Source organism: Pteropus medius, unplaced genomic scaffold, assembly GCF_902729225.1.
Source record: "Pteropus medius unplaced genomic scaffold, Ma_sr-lr_union100, whole genome shotgun sequence".
In the NCBI taxonomy this organism is placed as follows: Eukaryota; Metazoa; Chordata; class Mammalia; order Chiroptera; family Pteropodidae; genus Pteropus; species Pteropus medius.
The window spans coordinates 1421754-1440102 of NW_024352789.1; the positions used below are offsets into that span (position 1 = coordinate 1421754).

Genomic DNA, 18349 nt, shown 5'->3' on the forward strand with positions numbered 1-18349 from the left:
TGTCATGGGGCTGGAGGACCACTGTGGGCAGAGCCTTGTCCGGGAAATTCCAGAAGGATTTTTTCTTTTTTTTTAAAAAGGACGCTTTTTGAGGCCTCCCCAGGGGAGTGACAGCTGTAGCCTGAGGGAAATGACAGGGCATAGTGTGTTACTCTGTGATGTTTGCGAGCATCTCGGACTCTGCCAGCCGTCCCTTTAGGGAGCTGGTAGGCATTATCATCTGCTTTTATCATTTATTCATAAATATTTGTTGAGCATCTACTGTGCGCCAAGCAGTGGTCAAGTTAACATAACCAACCTTTGGGTGGTCTTATGAGGAACAAGCAAATTTTAGCAGAAACAGCCACTAACTCCTGAATTACAAAGAGGCCAAAGAACCACCCCCGAAAAACTCAGGCTTGAGACACAGCCCCCTTAAGTATACATAGCCCCCTGCACTCTTACACAATACTTTTTAAGCAACATCTCACACATTTGATCTTTTATCGGGTAATGAAAATGTCAGATGGACTTAGACAAAATTCTGCTAGAAGTTTTATTCAAGGATGTGATGATCAAGGCACTTACGAAGTCCCCGAGCCTGCAGGTGGATGTGGATGGCACACGCCTCCGGTCAGCAGCAAAGCCTTTTTTGTGCTGCCACTTCTTTTGATAAAAGACGACATTCAGGAAAAAGTCTGACAGTGCTGGGGGTGGAGAAACTTGGAATTAATTTGATAAACGTGGAAAATAGATTGATAAATGGATTAGGTATCTAAGCTTCGATGGGGTAACATCCTTCCCTGTGGCTTATGTTCGAGCTCCGTAGTCAACTGCCCGGCGAGTTTAATTTCCTCAAGAGCTGAAGAAAGACTTCCATGTTGTGAATCCGAGGAAGACGGACTACCCCAGAAGAGATTATCTTAAAATTCAGTTTCAGCACAGGGCCCCTCGTCATTATTTGGTATGGCTGTTGGAAGTGAGATCTGACAAGCTTTGTGGTGAGACATGGTGGGGTTGGGTAGGGAGTCACAGAATACAAGATCTCAGCCCAAACTTTTGTGATAGCTAAAAACGACTGGGGAAAAACCCACACCCTACTTTCTGTAACATACGACTACTGACACACGAATAAGTAGAGGAAATCGCAAAATTAAAGCTCGGCCTTCTCCAGGATTTCGTTTCCAACTCTCATACAATGATCTTTCCGCAGCCTGGTAGTTCCTGCTCCTCGGAAGCTGGTTTTAAGGCAGAACTGGGATGTAGCATCAGATATGCTGTGAATTCCGAACTGAAGTGCTCTAGTCTTTAGGGCTGTGGGGGCGGGGGAGCAGCTGGGGCCTCTAGGCTAGAAAGGCTTGGGGGTGGGGGAGACTGTGGAGCAGAGTTAGCAGGAAAAAGTATGGGGATAACCTTGTGATAAGATCCCCATACTTTTTTCTTAACTCTGCTGTGTGTGCTCCTCCGACAAGTCTTTCTAGCCAAAGACTAGTTATTAATAAACAGATTATTAATAGTGCATAATTTATGTAAAGTTTACTCTAAGTACCTCCTATCTATCTTCTGAGCATCTGAGAAAACTCACATGGTGCAGTTGTCTGGGAGGCTCCAGACACACACATATGTAGATCTAGGAGGAAAATTCTGGCAGAATTAGGACAGTGACTACTACCAGACAGAAGGGGATGAACCCAAAGTTCCGGGCAGGTGGCCGCAATCCTGGACATATGTAAAGGTTTAACTCCGCGGGGATGGGAAGGTGGCCAAAATCTTTGGCCTGGGTGTTGAAAGTGTGGCCTCAAGCCTCAGCTGTGGCACTCACTGGCTGGGGGACCTTGGGCAAGTCACCCACACTCTGCGCTTACTCTTAAAACAGGGGTAACACCCACTCTGACTCCTCAGGATTGCTGAGGATCAAAATGAGCTAAATTTCGAATTCAAAAACTGTAATAGAAATATGAGGCAATATATTTAAGTATTTTTTTCATACACATTTTGTTTGTGTCTCGATGAAAAAAAACCCTTAAAAAATGCACAGAACACTGAGAGCCAGATTCCGTCCTCAAGCCATGTGGCCAACAATCATCTGAAGCCGAACGCCACACCTGGGACAAATGTCAGGCTCACCACCTTGCAGTAATGGCTGTGCCTTCGTGCGGGAGCAAGGGACAGTTGAGGACCTTTGAGGCGGCTGTTCAAGGGCAGTTGTGGGGAGTAACTCAGTCAACACGGGAGAAGGTGACATCTGACTAGGGCTGAGCGGGGGCCCGAAGGCGGGGAGAGGCTTCGCGTCTTCCGGGGTCCCGGTAGCCCTGCTCCTAGAGGGAGGAGAAAGGCCCTGGACCGTCAGCCAGGCCTCTCGGCTGGACAGTCCGGCGGGAAGGATGGGATGCGCGAGGGACGGGAAGGCTGAGGCTTGGTGGTGAGTCCCAGGGTTCAAGGGGGGGCAAAGTCCTGAGAGGGCGAGGGCGGGTTCCTTTCTCCGTCCCGCTGCTCACTTCGCCCAGGGGGGCAGACAGGCGACAGCCGGGGGACAGGGAACCGAGAACCCGGGACCCACCGACTCCATTCGCGCGAGACCCGGGGACGCGGAGGCAGGGAGCGGGCCGGGGAGCCGCGGGACTACAAGGCCCAGCGGGCACCTCGCGCGGCCCCGCCCCGGACCTGGCCACGCCCCCAGGACCGCCCCCCCGGACCCCTCCCGCCGCGCGCCCAGCGGCCTCCGCGCGGCACCCTGGCCGCGCCGGCAGCGGAAGCGGCGGTGCGGGGGCGCTAGACCCGGGCGCCCCCGAGCACCTGCGGGCCCAACGGAAGCATCGGCCCTTCTCGCCGTGGCCGTGGGTGCCCCAGGGGCGCCTCTGACCTGGGGCCGCGCCAGCGTCGCGCAGCCCTGCCCTGGAACGGGGGCGCGCGGCCAGGCCCCAGGCCCCTCCGTCGCGACAGGTGCGACGCCGAGCGCTCCATGCCTGCGGGCGCCGGGAGGCGTGGCCTCCCCCCGGGCCGCCCCCTCTGCTGGGTGCTCTGCGCTTTCGCCTTGCAGCTCTGGTAATTGGGGGACCCGGGGTCGGCCGGCCCTCGCCCCCGGGAACGGGGGGCTGCCCTGCTTTCTGGCTTCTGACTCTTGCCCCCTCTCCCCCTCACCAGCCAAGCCGAGGCCCCGGTGCGGGAGGACAAGCAGTCAGGTGGGTGGCGGTCTGCGTGTTTCGTTTTGTGTCGACACCCTCCTGTCCGCAGAGAGCACAGCCGAGAAGGGCGGCAGCACGTGGGACGGGGCGCGGAGGTGTGCTGGGGGGTCGGGCGGGCAGAACCTTTGGGAGGAATGGTTGCGAATGAGGTCCGGGGCTGGCGTTTATCTTTCAGTGAGCACCGCGAATTTGCCGTGCTGGCAGGTGGAAGAGTTCGTGGTGACAGAAGACTGTGCCCCGTGCTCTAATTTCCAGGCGGTGAGTATGGTTTTGTTTTTGTTTTTGTTTTTACTGCATCTTGCTAAGTATACCTTTGTGTTGTCTTTTCGTTTTTTTCTTTGCAGTCTATGTCCTGAACTTGTCTTCCCCCGAGAATACACCCTTTTCTTTTCAAGTTCATGGCAGCATTCAGCTAATAACCGTGCCCTGTTCATTTTTAATCCAGCCGGCTCTGGAGCCTGTCCCCGCCTCTCCTAGGCTATGGCCCCTGAAGTATTCTTTCTAACACATGATCCCAGTCAAGCAACCACCACCTCCCTGTCCTCATCAGCACTCTTGGTTAGTTCTGTGGCGTGACATCTCTGGGCCACAGCACCCGCTCTTTCTGAACGGCGGTTTCCGCCTGGCGCGGCCCCTCCGTAACAGGCTCTTGGGTCCTTTTCTCCTGGCAGAAAGCCAGCCCCGAGTGTGGCTCCACGGGGTATGTGCAGAAGATCACCTGCAGCTCCTCCAAAAGGAGTGAGTTCAGAAGGCAAGTGCTGTTTCTCTCCTGAAACCTCCTAGCTCGCCTCCCTGGCTCCCCTGACCTTGGGTAGACAGTCCCACCTCCTCCTCAGGGTCTGGAGGGAGCAGGACCTAGTGGACGAGGAACCCAAGTCTCCGCCTCAGTGCTGTGTCATTGGCCATGTTCTCTCGCCAGTGAGATTGGTTAATACCAGCTCTGCTGTCTCTCCAGAAAACAAATTCAGCGGTCCATTTGCGTGGCAGTTATGCACTGTACACTGTAAACACACTGGGAGACTGACTCTGGCTTCCTCTCTTCTCCTCGGATGGGTCTCGGTTGGGCTGGTCCAGGACAGCCTTTCTGGCCTTCCCTGCGAATAACTGTTTCTTCCCGCCCTCAGCTGCCGCTCAGCGCTGATGGAACAGCACTTATTCTGGAAGTTTGAAGGGGCTGTTGTGAGTGTGGCCTTGGTGTTTGCTTGCCTTGTCATCATTCGTCAGCGACAGCTGGACAGAAAAGCTCTAGAAAAGGTCCGGAAGCAAATCGAGTCTATATAGCTACCTTCTACCCTTTGACATGGGTCTGAGACACAGAAAGTGGAATGGACTGATTGTGCCCCCGGGTTTTTGGAACTTTGTGGTGGCATCTTCCTCGTCTGGATCATTAATGAGCAGAATAAAAAGAGCAAAGCAGTTTCCTTCCCTACTGTAACTTGGTTTGGGGGCAGGAAGTCATGGAGTAGAGGGGGACAGGGGTGGCTACGTTAGGCCCGGTTTACCAAGTACCTGGGGTACGATTTCAGCCAAAAAGAAAAAAAGTTTATTTAAAACTCCTGGGGTATGATTTCAGCAAAAAAAAAAAGAAAAGAAAAAATTTGTTTCTTAGCAAAAATTTGTTTCCCCTCAACCCTATCTGCAAAGAAGAAATAAAATCACAGATACATAAACGTGTTTGCGGTGGCCCCGACACGCACACTGAGCCTCTGGGTGCACACATCTAGAGCATCCTGAGGTGATTCAGACCCCCAAGGCCAAAGGACCCCGAGGAGGAATCCCAGGGGAAGCGGAGCCGCAGGGAGCCCTGGGCCCCTCCCCCGGCTAGGTGTGAGCGGGAAGTGCCCAGCTCACATCTCATCTGCGTGCACAGTGGTTCTGACGTGCCCACCGGGGCCTGTCTTCCCTCCCATCTTCTCCAGCAGTGTCCTTGTTGAGCCATTGGCACCCTTGGCCCCAGGGGGCCCCCCCAATCTGGACTCTGCCACTGGGGTCTCCTGATTCTCCATCATGTCCTTGTGAGTCAGGATATTCCTGGAAATCACTGTGGGGTGAAGGAAAGAGGGCAGTAGTAGGGCACTCGCTTAGGTGGGGGATCCTGGACCAGATGGGCCCTCCCTCCCACCCCTTCCCGGCCCTGCCCCTCACCTCCGTGAGGCTGGTAATCCTTTGGCCTGGCTTCTGGGAGACCTTGAAAGGGGCTGAGACTGGGCAGGATGATGAGAGCCAGGGAGAAAAGTAGGATCTGGGAGGAAGCAAGAAGATGCTTGGGCTATGGGGACAATGGAACGGATCAGAGCGCATAGAGGGGTCATGAGGGAAGATGGGTTCTGCCTGGGAGGGGGCGCGGGATGGAAGTGGCAGGTGGAGGAGGTGGGGGGAGTCGGGACTGGACTGCTGGTACCAGAACGCAGGTGCTGGTCTGGGCGGCTTTGTTGGAAGTCTGAGTCATGAGCATCTGCAGCTGGCGGAGCTGAGTCACCAGGGAGCTGGGGAAGGAGGATGGGGGCGTCGGGTCTGCTCAGGGGCGTGTGCAGCCCCCGCCCCCAGCCCACATGCGGTGCTTTCACTCACATGTTGTGCCTCTCCAGCTCCTGGACTTTCTTCTGTAGTTCCTGGTTCTGTACAGAACAGGCAGCCACCCTAGGGGGTGCGGAAAGGTGGCACGAGGTTCTGCCATCCCGCGTCCCTGGCCTGGCCCGCCTTGGTGAGGAAGCGGGCCCCAGGCTGGCCCGCAGGAAGCCAGAACCGGGAGCCCAACACACCTGCTCTCCAGTCCATCGATATACTCCTTCTTCCGCCGCCGACTGTCCTGGGCCGACTGCTTGTTCCGGATTTTCCTCCGGACCTTCTTGAGGACCCTCTCCTCTGCCTGGGGGCCCAGAGTGTGTCAGCCCCGGGCCCCTAACCCCGCCTTCTCCCACTTCCCAGAGATCCTGGCCCCTCAGAGGCCACGGAGGGGCCGCCGGGTTGGGATGCCATCTGGGGAAGCGCGTTACCTTGGTGAGGGGCAGGTGAGAGGGCAGGGAGACCCCTTCCTGCCCCAGCAGACGCTTCTCCTCATCCGTCAGGAACAAGGCTTGACAGGACAGCTGGCGGGGGACAGAAGATGCGCGGGAAGAGGGTCATCCCGTTTCCAGCACCCAGGTGCTCCCTCCCCCACAGGCCTTCTAGAGAGTGGCTCCCGTGTGCACTGAGGGGTAACTGACCAGGGCATGAGGTGAGGGCAGGGACCTGGATTCAGGCTCTGAGTCATGCCACTGGGGCCTCTGGAGGCCGAGAGGGGAGAGAGGAACTGGTTTTGTCATCTCCTTTGTCCAGACTCTGGACCTCAGCACCCTGAGCAAGCTAGAGAGGGCCCGTTCTGTCCCGCACGTCCCTGAACCTCAGGGGTATCTGGAGGGATGTGGAGTAACCCGCTAAGGTACGGTTTGCTAATCTCGCAGCAGGCAATGGTTCACTTTGAGCCATTTCTTTTGTTTGCAGGGCGTAGTATCCAGTCACCTGTCACCCACAGCGAGCCACCTGGGACAGTGTCTCATTCTCCCTGAGGGCAACCAGACTGATCAACTTCTCCTATCAAAATATGTGGGGAGGACAGAAAAGTGTTGTGTTCCCGTCAGCTGAGTGACTTGCCTTTCTAATGGTGCTTTTTGGAAGATGTGTTTCACTCGTGACTTCAGAAGAATTTGCTTTTGATTTTGCCTCCTGATAGTCTTAGGCTTTTAACTAAACCATCTCTTCTGTCTCTGCTTTCCCCCATGCTGTGACGATTTGGTGGAACTGTGAAAGGGTGTCCCTCCCAACCCACCTAATCAAAATCCCTGACAGTGAGGCCTAGAGGGTTTTGGTTAAAAACCAGATTTTCCAGTGTTTGCAATGCACACTGGAGTGTAGAGGCATCAGACTCTTTAAGGCCCCTCAGCCCAAGGTTCTAAGGTGCGAGGCTCGCTTCTGGTCCCAGCTTCAACCACAGATTTGCAGGGAGGCTATCTGCACACGAGGAGTTCTGTCCGGGACCAGGGGACAGTCCCCCTCATCACCACCACTGGAGGAACCGGCCCAGCCAGCCTGGGGAAGGCGTCTGACACGCTACTCGCTGCCGCAGGCCGTGGGTGCCTATTGGACAGCTATTCCAGTGGAAATAACTGCTTCTCTTAACACCCTGTGCCCAGTAACCAGTTGGGTTCCCAGGCAGCCTGTCCCATTTCCATGTCCTGACCAGAGGCTGAGACAATGGCCCTGGCTGAGCTAACGACACACAGGTCCAGGCTTTTTCTCCTGAGCCCCATCCCCAGATTCCCTCACCCCACTTTCTCGGAGTACCTTACCCCCAAGGGCAGTGTCCCCTTTGTCCTTTACTGTTCTTAAATTGCCCACGTCTCTCTGGCCTTCTGGCCTGAGGCCACAAAACTTATTAGGGCAGAGACGGTTCGCCATGTTTTCTCCTCCACTGCCCCCATCCATGTGGGTACATACGTGGGTATCAGGGACGACTGCGGCCGCCAGCTCCGAGACTCACCAGGGTGGAAGGAGGCACTGGGCTAACAGCGCCAGCTGGGGGCAGGAGGTGGACACGGGCGTCAAGGGGCAGCTCGCTGACCACGCAGGCATCGGGCACCATAAATGGGGGGCTCCACTGATCTGACAGAGACACAGGTGGCTGGGAGAAGAGATGGTGGGTGCACCCCACGGGCTGGGGAAAGCCCCTTCGCCCTGGAGCTAGGGCTGGGTCTGAAGGGCCATTGTCCCCTTCCCACAGAACACAACTGACCTAGCTGGATAGAGATGAGCCCTACGGCTGGCCTGGCTTCCCCTTGCATCCTCTCCAGCGCCCCTGCCTCATAGATGACCTCGTAGAGGGCAGGGGAACTGGGTGCCTTGGGGGCAGGTGGACTGTCTGGGCGACCAGGGTCCTCGGAGAGTCCACTGTCACTGCCAGGAGATGCTTCCGAGCAGTACACTTCATTGGGGTCAATGCAAAGCTTCGGGAGATCTTCAGGCTCACTCTCCTGAAGGCCCTACATTAGAAGAGGGTGTGCGTACGGGGAGGAATTCTGCACGTCCTTCCGACATCGCGCCCCGGTCCTCGAGCTTCGGTTTCACTACCATGGGCCCTTGGACGTGGGGATAGGTACAGTTTATGTCTATTTTAGGGGCACTGTCTTCAGACCTCTCTCCAAGTGTAGGCTGAAGCCGCTTGGGCTTCTTATCAGAGCGGGGCCTCAACCCACCCCACTTCCATGCATCACTCACACGGCCACGGCCCCCCGTGGACTCCCAGCCTTGTAGCCCCTGTTCTTGCAGCCTGGTCACTGGGGCCTCTGGAGGTGGACAGTGGAGTCCCAGCTCCAGAAAGGATCCTGTTGAGAAGACATCCTCTGGGGGCTCCAGCCACACATCCAGAAGGTCGGGGGTTCCGAAATCCATCCTGCAGGGAGGCAGGCGTTGCGGGGGAGTTGCAGGAAGATGATGGCTGCCCCCAGTGCACGCGCACACGCACGCACACGCACACGCACACAGCTCCTGGGGTCCTCTCACTCCCTCTTCCATTATCCCCCTTCCTCACCTGCACAGCCCCTCACCTGTCACCCGGAGATGTCGCCTAGGGCCTTATCTCTGCGGTTCGGGCGAACAGGCCCCCGGGGTATTACCTGTTCCGAGGAGCCCAGCCCTGCCAAGCCAGCCGAGCCCGCTGACCGCCCCAAACACTACACCTTTTCTTCCCTCCAGGATCTTGCATCCTGGACCTGCCCAGCCAAACCCCGCCCCCGGCCTTGCGCTAGGAAAGTGGGTTGCACCTAGCCGGGAGCCGCCGTAGGGGCGCTGAATCTGGAAGCAGGGAGTTAAAAGGCTGAGCATCCAGATTCGAGGAAAACAGACAGCCTCGCCCCTTCTGCCTCAGTTTCTCCTAACGAAAGCAGAGCTTCCTGAGGGTTTGGTGTCTCCTCAGGGAAGGACAGAGATGGCTGGGACTGGAGCACAGGACGCTGGAGTGCCTGTGCTCCGGCCATCAATTTCACGAAAGTGAGACCGTAACCGTGTGGAAAACAAAGGGAAAACGTCGGCAGGACTGCGGGAGATTGACGGAGGCGCTCCCACCCCCAACGTGGGGGCGCTCTGCCCACCCTCGAGTCTGATTGGAAGCTGAAGACGTAGCTGTTTTGACGGGCAGGGCATTGAGCCAATGGAGTTACCCTCTCGAGGCCGGCTCCGCTGTAACTGGCCAGAATAAGCTGTCCCAGAAAGAGCGAGCCAATGGAGCCGGGGCACTGATTTACTCCGCGGTGATTGGCTTCCGCGGGACCAGAGGGCGGGCAAGAGCCAGAGACGAATTGCAGAGAAGGGCAAAAGGTTCCGAGAGTGCGGGTAGTAGCAATTCGGTTCTGTTTCGCTTGCCACGTGACTCGGAAGCTCAGGTTATTACTCAGGCGGGAAGTAAATAACCTGTTGACCCAACTGAAGTGACAGAATTTTGACTCAGCAGGCAGAAAGTTGAGCAATCTCGGGGTGTCCAAATCCGTAATCTGCGTTATGCTACTGATGAAGGACAGCAGTTATCCATACACACTCACAGCACTGTTAACTAACGGAGGGACGAGGATCTGGAAACCCTCAAGACGCTACAAAATTGGGTTTTGGTGGTGTGGTGTGGGAATTTGCCTTGTTTGCGTATTATTACCACAGTATGTGTCCTGCATTTGTATAGTTTACAAAAATGTTTTCATAAACTTCGTTCTCTCTTTCAATCCACAAGAGCTCTGAGGTAAACAGGCCAGGTAACATTTTACTAATTTTACCGAAGAGGAGACAAAGATCCATGACTAGAATGTAGCAATCGAAACTCAGGATTTTTTTTTTTGCTTTGGTCTAATGACCGATGACCCTGGAATTCACTTTAAATAAAATAATGAAGCTATACTGATACAGGTATGATTTTCATCTGCCTGCCTCCCCAACAGTACTTCAGATAAGGGGTAGCTGGGTGAATGAAGCAGAAAAGGTTGGGGTGTGGATCTGGAATTCAAACCGGTATTCTCGCGAAAATTTAAATGGGCTGAGGGTAAAGACAGGAACAGGATCTAGTACTTACTGAGTATTATGTGTTCAGGCATTTTCATATTACTCATGAAATTCTCATAGCAACTCAGCTGGCAGAGAAGTAACTTTCTCAAAATCACTCTGTAAGTAGCTGAACCAAGAATTTTTTTTTTTTAATATGGAACGCTTCACGAATTTGCATGTCATCCTTGCGCAGGGCCATGCTAACCTCTGTACCGTTCCAATTTTAGTATATGTGCTGGCGAAGCGAGCACTGAACCAAGATTTAGATGCCCGAGCCCACATGCTCTGCACTATACTAAGCTACCTTGCTGGAGCTTTCTCCAATTTCCCAACTCTGTCTTTTCTGCTCATCTCCCTGCATCTTGCTCAGGTAGTGAAAAAGACAAAGCAGACTTCCTAGATTGATGCAGAGACCTAAGGAAAGCAGAGCCGTCCTTGCTTAGATTTTTCCTAGAGCAAGAAAGGGCTTCCTTGAGGCTGCATGTGCAGAGGCGATTGAGTAGAAAATATACTCAGCTTCCATAATGTTTAACCGGAAGGAAACTCTTGTATCATCTGCTAGTCTACCTTCCCTCTTCTACCCGAATTACCAAGCTCCTAGGAAGGAAAATGACTTACCTAAGATCACACGCCAAATTAAGGTAGAGCTGGCATTAGTTCCCAGACATCCTGGCTCCCAGTTCACAGTTCCTTGTTAATGTTACTAATTATCAATAATCTCGAAAATACAATTCGTCACAAACCATAGCATGCGTAATCCCTTAAATAATCTGGAGTTGCCTCTAACAGTAATTTTTCTTTTAATCAAGAGCTTGGAGCGGCAATAATTATTATTACATGCCAGGCACCAGTACCCATTTCACGTACATCCTGATCTCAGCGTTCTTTGTGATTGTTTTCTCCTTAGACTACCTCCCTCAAGAAGTCCTCACATTCCCCCTTTTCTCAAGGAAGTGGCTGGCCTTCGTTTCCAGAGCCTTAACAGAGGCATCGCTGTCCTTCTTTAGGCGAACAGGCCATTTTACCTTTGCAAAAGGGTAGGCTGACTGACCCTCCTTCTTTACCTTCCTCTTTTGTACCCTCCCCTCCCATGAGGCTAGAAGAGGATTCTGATAACACGGGGATGCGGCCCAAGAGAATCCAAGTTAAGGAAACAGCGAAGGTCCCGCGTCGAAAATACCTTGGCACATTCGAGGAACAGAAAACAGAAAGGAGGTCAGCATGGCTGGAGAGAGAGGAGTTGAAGAATTCGAGATGAGCTTGGAGAGAACCCAGGCCAGATGTCCGAGGCACAGAAAGGATGGTAAGTTGGAGTGTGCTGGGAGCTTTTCACTGAGGGCGGAGCTTCGGCTACCCGTGAGCTGGGTCCCACCCCTTCTGTAGCCATTCCGAGAAAGCTGAAGGCCGCACAGAAGTTAGCTCAGGCCATTGGCAGTCAGGAAGGGATGATTTTCGAGAAATGCCCTCTTTTTGCTATTCTTTTCCAATCTGCCTTGTCTCTTTTTCTCTCTTGTGGGTGCTGATGAAGGAAGCCAGGCACGGAAGCCAGTCCTAAGCAGGAATGCTGTCCCTTTGGCGCCAAGGTGCACAGAAGGGATTGTACAGTCTAATAAGAGATAAAGACTTTGGCCAACACCAGGCAGATACACTCGGGAGTGGGCGGAAGACTTGGAAATACGGGATGCATATGGGGCATCGACCTTGTCCGCGGAGTTTCCAGCTTCCTCTTTTAAAATCTCCAAAAGACCAAGGACTCTGTTGTCGGGCCAGCTCCCCACTACCAGACCTGCGCCGGAGCGCCCCAGGCCCGCGGCTTCCGGATGCCGTCCCCAGCCCCTTTTCTTGCTCGCGCGCACCCGCCGCTCGTGCCCACCTCCGCCCGGCTCCCGCTGCCGGCCTCTGATTGGTCCTAGCTCACGTCACTCCTGGCCCGGCCCCGCCGCCGGGCGCCGTCGTTGGCAGCGGGGGCGGGTACGCGGCGGCCGTGGCGGGAGGAGGCGCGCTGGGGAGGGGGCGGGAATTCCCGGCTGGAGGCCGGAACTCTGCGGGTGCCATGTAGTGAGACCCTCGCGAGGTGAGTGCGGGCTCCCTGCAGCGGGATCCGGGTGGGACGCCCAGGCCTCCCCCGCGGCCTGGGAGCCGGAGTTCCGGCCCTGACGTCCTTCTGCTTCCCGGGACGCTGGAGGCCTCGGGCCCCGCCTCCCGAAGCCTGGACTTCCAGACACCGCCCTCGGTCGTGTCAGCCTGTCCCGGGACCGCAGACCCCTAGCGGCCCTTCTTTGGTCATGTACCCCGCGGTCCCAGCCCGTGACCTGAGGCGGTCGCTCTCTGCTTTCGGGGGGATGGCGCCGGGGAAACGGGAGCGGGAGAGTGATCCGGCTCCCAAACCCCCCCTGGGCGAGTGGTCCTCGAAGCTGCCCGCGACATCTCGCCAAGAGCCCGAAACCCCCTTAGCCTCATCCGTTCCTTCCTAGCGGGGCCCGGGCCTCTACTTTCCTTACAGGACCCCGGCTCCCTAGTCCTCCAGGAGCTCCAGATGAAAGGATGATGAGATCCCCACGCAGTCCTCACCCCTCAGTTTCCCCCTTGCTGGGCCCCCGAATAAGTCACTTGGAAGGGATAAAGTCTGAGGGGAAGGCAGCATGTTCTCAGTGCAGGAGTGAATGAGTCACACTGGGTTAGGGAAGGTCACCAAGGGGCTGCAGTCGAGTGACCAGCCTTCTGCTTTCTTGGCCCCATCTTTCCTACCGTGACCATCCCCTCAACCCTGTCTTCTTAGGTCTGAGAGTCCCTGGAGCAGCCGCAGCCACCATGGGGCCCTGGGGAGAGCCAGAGCTCCTAGTGTGGCGCCCCGAGGCAGCGGCCGTGGAGCCCCTCATGCCAGTAGGGCTGGAGGTGAAGTTGGGGGCCCTGGCGCTGCTGCTGGTGCTCACCCTCATCTGCAGTCTGGTGCCCATCTGTGTGCTGCGCCGGCCCGGAGCTCACGCAGAAAGCTCGGGTGAGCCTCCTTTCCCTTGCTGCCGCGGGTGCCTGGGGTGGTAAAGGCTCTGGGGCCGAGGAAGATGACCCAAGGAGGGGAAAAGGTGACCATTGCTTGGGTTGGGGTTCATTTGCTCATTCCCCTCTGTGCTTCACCCTCGCCCAGCCTCCCGCCAGAAAGCCCTGAGCCTGGTCAGCTGCTTTGCCGGGGGCGTCTTTCTGGCCACCTGTCTCCTGGACCTGCTGCCTGACTACCTGGCAGCCATAGATGAGGCCCTAGCAGCCCTGCACGTGACGGTGAGCACCGGCCTGATGCGCGTGACCCTGTTGTGTATGTGGCTGTGCTCAGTCACACACCTCTAGGAGAGAGGTGGTTTGCATGGCGCTGTTTCTGTGGCACTCCATGACTGTGCGGAAGGCTCCTGGCGTGTGGCCCTATGTATTGTGATTTTTAGTAATAGGGTAGAACTCTTTTTGTGGGTTCCTTCCCCTAGTCCCTCTGTGACCCCTGTGTACTCTGAGACAGTGTGAGGAGCCTGATGACCAGGTGTGTGACCTAGTCTGTGGGTTTCTGAGTTCCAGCCTCCAGGAAGTCAACAGCACTGCGAGAATCATCTTCACCCTCTTAGCACTTGCCCGAAGGACTGGAGATAGAGGTCCCTACGGGCCTGGGAAGGGTCGGAGCCGATCCCAGGGGCCTGATGCTGCTAAGCAATGAGACTCAAGGAAGTAGGATGTGGGAAGTTCAAGTCCAAAGCGTAGGAAAGTCTCACAGGAAAAACAGACAACGGGGTGGTGGTGTGAGGACCGCACCCCGGGCTCTTCCTCTGTTTTCCTAAGACCGAGGAAGTGACACTGGATACAACCCTCTGTCTCTGAGTGCCCTGTGTCTCTGTGTGACTCTGTGTAAGCCTGGATGTCCCTGCCACGGTATGTGGCTCCGTGCGTGAGCATTTGGGAAGGTGGGCCAGCGTGCGACTCTGAACGTCTGCATCAGTGACCCTCAACTGGGGTTGGTTTTGCCCCCAACCCCTCAGAACATTAGGTGATGTCGGAGACATTTTTGGTTGTTACACTGCTAGTGGCATCTGATGGGTAGAGGCTAGGGTGCTGTTCACAGGACAGTCCTCACAGACAATTAGCGAGCCCAAACGTTCCTAGTGCCAAAGCTGAGAGGTCTTGATCTACACTTAGTAACCCTAAGAGCGACACCAGAATCCGTGATTGTGTTTCATTCTGTCTGTGTCACCAAGTGACTCTGTCTCTTTGTGTGACCAAGAATGGCCCCCTGTGTGTGTACGCGTGGAACTCCATCTGTGTAAACGGGGCGCCAGTAGACTCTGCATCTGCCCCTTCCTCCCCATTCTCGGCCTGTCTCCTGAACTCCTTGCTGCCTCCTCTGCCCACAGCTCCAGTTCCCGCTCCAAGAGTTCATCCTGGCCATGGGCTTCTTCCTGGTTCTGGTGATGGAGCAGATCACGCTGGCTTACAAGGAGCAGTCGGTGCCACCACCTCGAGAGGAGACGAGGGCTCTGCTGGGGACGGCGAATGGTGGGCCGCAGCACTGGCATGATGGGCCACGTGTCCTGCAGGCAAGCGGCGCCCTGGCAGCCCCCTCGGCCCTGCGCGCCTGCGTACTGGTGTTCTCCCTGGCTCTGCACTCAGTGTTCGAGGGGCTGGCGGTGGGGCTGCAGCGAGACCGGGCTCGGGCCATGGAGCTGTGCCTGGCTTTGCTGCTCCACAAGGGCATTCTGGCAGTCAGTCTGTCCCTGCGGCTGCTGCAGAGCCACCTGCGAGCGAAGGTGGTGGCTGGCTGCGGGATTCTTTTCTCATGCATGACACCTCTGGGCATTGGGCTGGGTGCAGCTCTGGCAGAGTCGGCTGGGCCATTGCACCAACTGGCCCAGTCTGTGTTGGAGGGCATGGCAGCTGGCACCTTCCTGTATATCACCTTCCTAGAAATCCTGCCCCAGGAGCTGGCCACTTCCGATCAGAGGATCCTCAAGGTCATCCTGCTCCTATCAGGCTTTGCCCTGCTCACTGGCCTGCTCTTCATCCAAGTCTAGGGGGCTCCAAGAGGGGTAGGGAGGTTGAGTGTCAGGTGCCCCTGACCCGCCTCCGCTCCTCAGGAGTGGGCAAGGGCGGTGTTGAGGACCTAAGAGCTCTCTGGGGGGTTGGGGCGGGACCTCTGGGACTATCTGTCCAGTGAGAGGGAGGTGGGCAGACAAGAGCCTAGACCCCAGGCCCAAGGGACAGGGCATGGTTATATCACTAGAGACATGACCAAGGGACATTAGTGTTGGGGAAAATACTGCACATGGGAACAAGCTGACCCTGGGGAGGCTGCAGCTGGGTATAGGACAGAGGGTGTCGGTCCAGTCAGCAGCCCGGTCGTCTCTAGCCCACTTCCGCCCTCTGCCATTTGGAGTGGACCCCTCCTGCTTGGCTTAGCTCCTGCTCACACCTGTCCCCCTCTCCCCTTTTCCCAAGGCATCAGTGCCAAGTGGCCTCTCCCTGCCAGTTTTGGTACCTTCTCCGGCTTCTCTAGCCCTGCTCACTCCTCTGTTTTTAAAGTGCCAAATAAAATGCCCTCCCTTTCTCAAAGCACAGTGGTGGCAGTGAGCCCTGCCCGGCCCCTGGGTGAAGGGGGTCCTCTTGCTCTCTCTGTTAGTCCCAGATCCCGGGGTGGGGCAGAAATGTTTGCTGGGTTGGGGTGTGGGGAGGGCCACCGCTGCACCCTGTGAACAGTGAACATGGACATGGTGCCTCGTACCCGCGATAAACACTGAGCTGCCAAAACTTTTTTATACCAGAGGAGCCCAAGGGGCAAGGGGAAGGCTCGTCCCCCGCCCCCGGGGTTATTTTTGGGGAGGTAGGGCTGTGTGCATAGGGTCATATTCTCTAGAATCTATTTTACTTACTGACTTGTTTTGGGACATGTTACCCAAATAAAAGATGTTTCTGTACATCTGTGCGGTGTCTGATTCGTTTGTCACGGGGAGGAGGTGGGCATGTGGCCAGCCTGAGAGGGCCGGAGTCCCAGATGTTTACGGCTGTTTTTGTATCCCTGGTCGCACTGCTGTCATTCAGCCTTCTCATCCCCCCACCCCGAACACGGCCAAATCTTCGCTCTTCGCTGCCTTCTCCCCTCGCTGTCCCCACCCCTTCCCCATCCGCTCCTCTCCCGCCCCCTCCCCTTGGCCGTGCCCGGCTCGGGACCCGCGGGGAACTACGGCTCCCAGCGTGCCGCGCGCGGGGCGGGGCCGGGGCGGGGCCGAGCGCCGGGCCCCGGCGACGCGGCGCTGCTGGGAAGTGGTGTCCGCCTCCCCTCGGTGCTGCGGAGCCCGGGCCGGGGGACCGTCACGTAAACAAACTACCAGTCCCGGCGGCCCCCGCGCGCCGCGGGTCGGGACGAGGCCGGGCCGGGTTCGCGGTGCTCGCGGCGGCGGCGGCGGCTGGGAGAGCCGGGCGGGAGCCCGCGGCGGAGGCCGCGGCTGGCGCTGGGGGGTGGCGGGGACGGCCGGGGCAGGAAGATGGCGACGTCGGGGGCGAACGGGCCCGGCTCGGCGGCGGCCTCGGCCTCCAATCCGCGCAAGTTCAGCGAGAAGATCGCGCTGCAGAAGCAGCGTCAGGCCGAGGAGACGGCGGCCTTCGAGGAGGTGATGATGGACATCGGCTCCACCCGGGTGAGGGGCCGCGCCGGGGCCGAGCGCAGCGGGCCGCGGGAGGCGGGGCGGGGGCGGGCGCCGCAGCGGAGGAGGCGGAACGGGGCCGCGGGCGCCGCCGTCCAGGGCGCGGGCGGGGGGCGGGGGCTCCGGACCGCCGACGGGCTGGGGGCTCGGCGATGCCCGGGGCCGAGCAAGAGAGGCGGGAGGGCGCCGAGAGGGGACGGTCGCCCGCAGCCCGGCGGCGGTCGCAGGCGGGTGGTCCTTGTGCATCCCCGACTGAGCCCTTCGGGGACTCTGCCGGAGCATCCCCGATGTTGGCCTGGGGGCGGGGGACGGTCCGCTCGCCCCAGTCTGGCCGCGCCGACTTGGTACTCTCCAGTCTGGTCCCTCGCCCCGCGGGGCCACTCTCGGCGCTTCAGCGCCTCCGGGAAAGGGCCCCTTGAGTGGTTTGAACAGCAGCGTCGGGTATAGTGGGGCAGGAAGTCCCCTCCTGCGTCCCGTCCCTTTGCTTCCTTTTTCAAATACTTCTTGTGGTTTCCTGACGCGAGGGAAGGTGAGGTCCATTGCTCGCACATTGGGGCTTGGTGTTTTGCCGGGGCGCCTTGGAGGGCTGCGGCATCGAATCTCCAGAGCGGGAACCAGTTGGCTGCACATTGTGTGGAGCGCCGTGGTCTGCTGAACGTTCCAGGGAGGTGGCTGATTTGCGGGTCGGATATGGGGCGACCTGGAGGGCCTTCTCTGTGTAGGGAATATTCATTCATTCCTAGGAAGTTCCAGAAAGAAGGCACCTTGGCAGAGTAGCGTCTGAAGCCCCACTGGCCTGGTTGCTTACTCCCAGGACTGAATGTCCGAGGGCTGGGAGTTCGCCCAGCTAGTATGGGGCCCTAAGTTAGGGAAGCACTGTTCTCAGAGCAGCAGGTTAGGATATTGTAGGGATCCCCCATGGCTGGGAGCTAGAAGGCATTTAACGGAGACGGTGGAACGTAAACCGCACGTTTCAAAGCTTTCTCCTGGTTTGACTGGCAGCCACAGAGTCTGTGGCTGGGACTCTGGTTATATGGACTCAGATTATATTTTTTGCGTGCGTCTCTCGTGACTCAGTTGAGTCTTTTTTGTGTTTATTTCCCCTTTGAGTCTCTAGAGACGGTGTGTCCTAGTCTGTGGGAGTAAGAGCAAGAATTAGGTGGGGAAGCAAGTCGCGTGTGTGTGCACGCGCGCGTGCGTGTGTGTGTGCGCGCCTGACCCCCAGTACCGTGAGGATCCAACCGTTGACTGCTCCCCTGCAGGAGCTTTTGATCATGGTAGGGGCAGAGGCAAGAAGGTGGCAAGAGGCTGATCTCCAGGTGACAGCTTGAGGCCCTGCCCTTAGGACTGCAACTCCAGCAGAGGCATGGTGGGGTCTTAGGGCTCGCGTGAGCAGAGAAGGGCTTTGAGAAACTGGGAGCCGAGCCTTCTGTCTCTGTAGTGCCTCCGTCT

At 57.2% G+C, this 18349-nt stretch overlaps 4 protein-coding genes and 1 non-coding gene across 12 annotated transcripts in view; 3 read left to right on the forward strand and 2 right to left on the reverse strand.

Moving 5' to 3' along the window:
* The first annotated feature begins 2694 nt into the window (after positions 1–2694).
* JTB (jumping translocation breakpoint) lies at positions 2695–4583 on the forward strand. Its single transcript, XM_039849736.1, has 5 exons — positions 2695–3024; positions 3124–3161; positions 3340–3422; positions 3836–3915; positions 4289–4583. The coding sequence occupies exons 1-5, from the start codon at positions 2942–2944 to the stop codon at positions 4443–4445; spliced, it is 441 nt and encodes a 146-aa protein (XP_039705670.1). The 5' UTR covers positions 2695–2941; the 3' UTR covers positions 4446–4583.
* Positions 4584–4821: 238 nt separating this feature from the next.
* Positions 4822–11721, reverse strand: CREB3L4 (cAMP responsive element binding protein 3 like 4). Of its 6 annotated transcripts, none has more exons than XM_039849718.1 (11): positions 11407–11721; positions 10845–10916; positions 8418–8592; positions 7936–8182; positions 7684–7805; positions 6161–6253; positions 5927–6033; positions 5736–5804; positions 5566–5650; positions 5310–5406; positions 5012–5205 (listed from the first exon to the last, which is right to left on the reverse strand). In XM_039849718.1, exons 3-11 carry the CDS (start codon positions 8589–8591, stop codon positions 5012–5014), a joined length of 1188 nt encoding a protein of 395 aa, XP_039705652.1. In that variant the 5' UTR covers position 8592; positions 10845–10916; positions 11407–11721. The 6 variants fall into 6 exon arrangements, with proteins under 6 accessions (XP_039705647.1, XP_039705652.1, XP_039705651.1 ...); XM_039849717.1 differs by having other exon boundaries at positions 10845–10944; XM_039849713.1 differs by lacking the exons at positions 10845–10916; positions 11407–11721 and adding an exon at positions 8747–9258 and having other exon boundaries at positions 4822–5205.
* On the reverse strand, positions 10375–10477 carry LOC120592293 (U6 spliceosomal RNA). The gene has a single exon (XR_005650093.1). It is a non-coding gene; the product is annotated as a U6 spliceosomal RNA (small nuclear RNA).
* A 9-nt stretch (positions 11722–11730) lies between the features above and the next one.
* On the forward strand, positions 11731–16173 carry SLC39A1 (solute carrier family 39 member 1). 3 transcript variants are annotated; one of them, XM_039849721.1, is made up of 5 exons: positions 12220–12300; positions 12730–12827; positions 13006–13224; positions 13372–13502; positions 14615–16173. In XM_039849721.1, the coding sequence occupies exons 3-5, from the start codon at positions 13038–13040 to the stop codon at positions 15269–15271; spliced, it is 975 nt and encodes a 324-aa protein (XP_039705655.1). In that variant the 5' UTR covers positions 12220–12300; positions 12730–12827; positions 13006–13037; the 3' UTR covers positions 15272–16173. The 3 variants fall into 3 exon arrangements, with proteins under 3 accessions (XP_039705654.1, XP_039705653.1, XP_039705655.1); XM_039849720.1 differs by lacking the exons at positions 12220–12300; positions 12730–12827 and adding an exon at positions 11731–11865; XM_039849719.1 differs by lacking the exon at positions 12730–12827 and having other exon boundaries at positions 12155–12300.
* A 334-nt stretch (positions 16174–16507) lies between these two features.
* Positions 16508–18349, forward strand: part of CRTC2 (CREB regulated transcription coactivator 2) — a 9341-nt gene continuing 7499 nt past the window's right edge. Inside the window, exon 1 of the mRNA XM_039849818.1 lies at positions 16508–16891. Within this exon, the coding sequence (XP_039705752.1) occupies positions 16739–16891 (153 nt within the window). The 5' untranslated portion in view covers positions 16508–16738. The remainder of the gene's footprint in view (positions 16892–18349) is intronic.

Bases quoted from the DNA above. Each gene is read 5' to 3' on its own strand.
- JTB (XM_039849736.1), top strand. From the start codon at position 2,942: ATGCCTGCGGGCGCCGGGAGGCGTGGCCTCCCCCCGGGCCGCCCCCTC. The intron at 3,423-3,835 runs GTGAGTATGGTT...TTCTCCTGGCAG, and splicing joins CGTGCTCTAATTTCCAGGCG to AAAGCCAGCCCCGAGTGTGG. The intron at 3,916-4,288 runs GCAAGTGCTGTT...TCCCGCCCTCAG, and splicing joins AAAAGGAGTGAGTTCAGAAG to CTGCCGCTCAGCGCTGATGG.
- CREB3L4 (XM_039849713.1), bottom strand. From the start codon at position 8,591: ATGGATTTCGGAACCCCCGACCTTCTGGATGTGTGGCTGGAGCCCCCA. The intron at 7,806-7,935 runs GTCAGTTGTGTT...TGTCTCTGTCAG, and splicing joins GCTCATCTCTATCCAGCTAG to ATCAGTGGAGCCCCCCATTT. The intron at 5,651-5,735 runs GTGAGTGAAAGC...CTCCTTCCCCAG, and splicing joins GAGCTGGAGAGGCACAACAT to CTCCCTGGTGACTCAGCTCC.
- SLC39A1 (XM_039849720.1), top strand. From the start codon at position 13,038: ATGGGGCCCTGGGGAGAGCCAGAGCTCCTAGTGTGGCGCCCCGAGGCA. The intron at 13,225-13,371 runs GTGAGCCTCCTT...ACCCTCGCCCAG, and splicing joins AGCTCACGCAGAAAGCTCGG to CCTCCCGCCAGAAAGCCCTG. The intron at 13,503-14,614 runs GTGAGCACCGGC...CTCTGCCCACAG, and splicing joins TAGCAGCCCTGCACGTGACG to CTCCAGTTCCCGCTCCAAGA.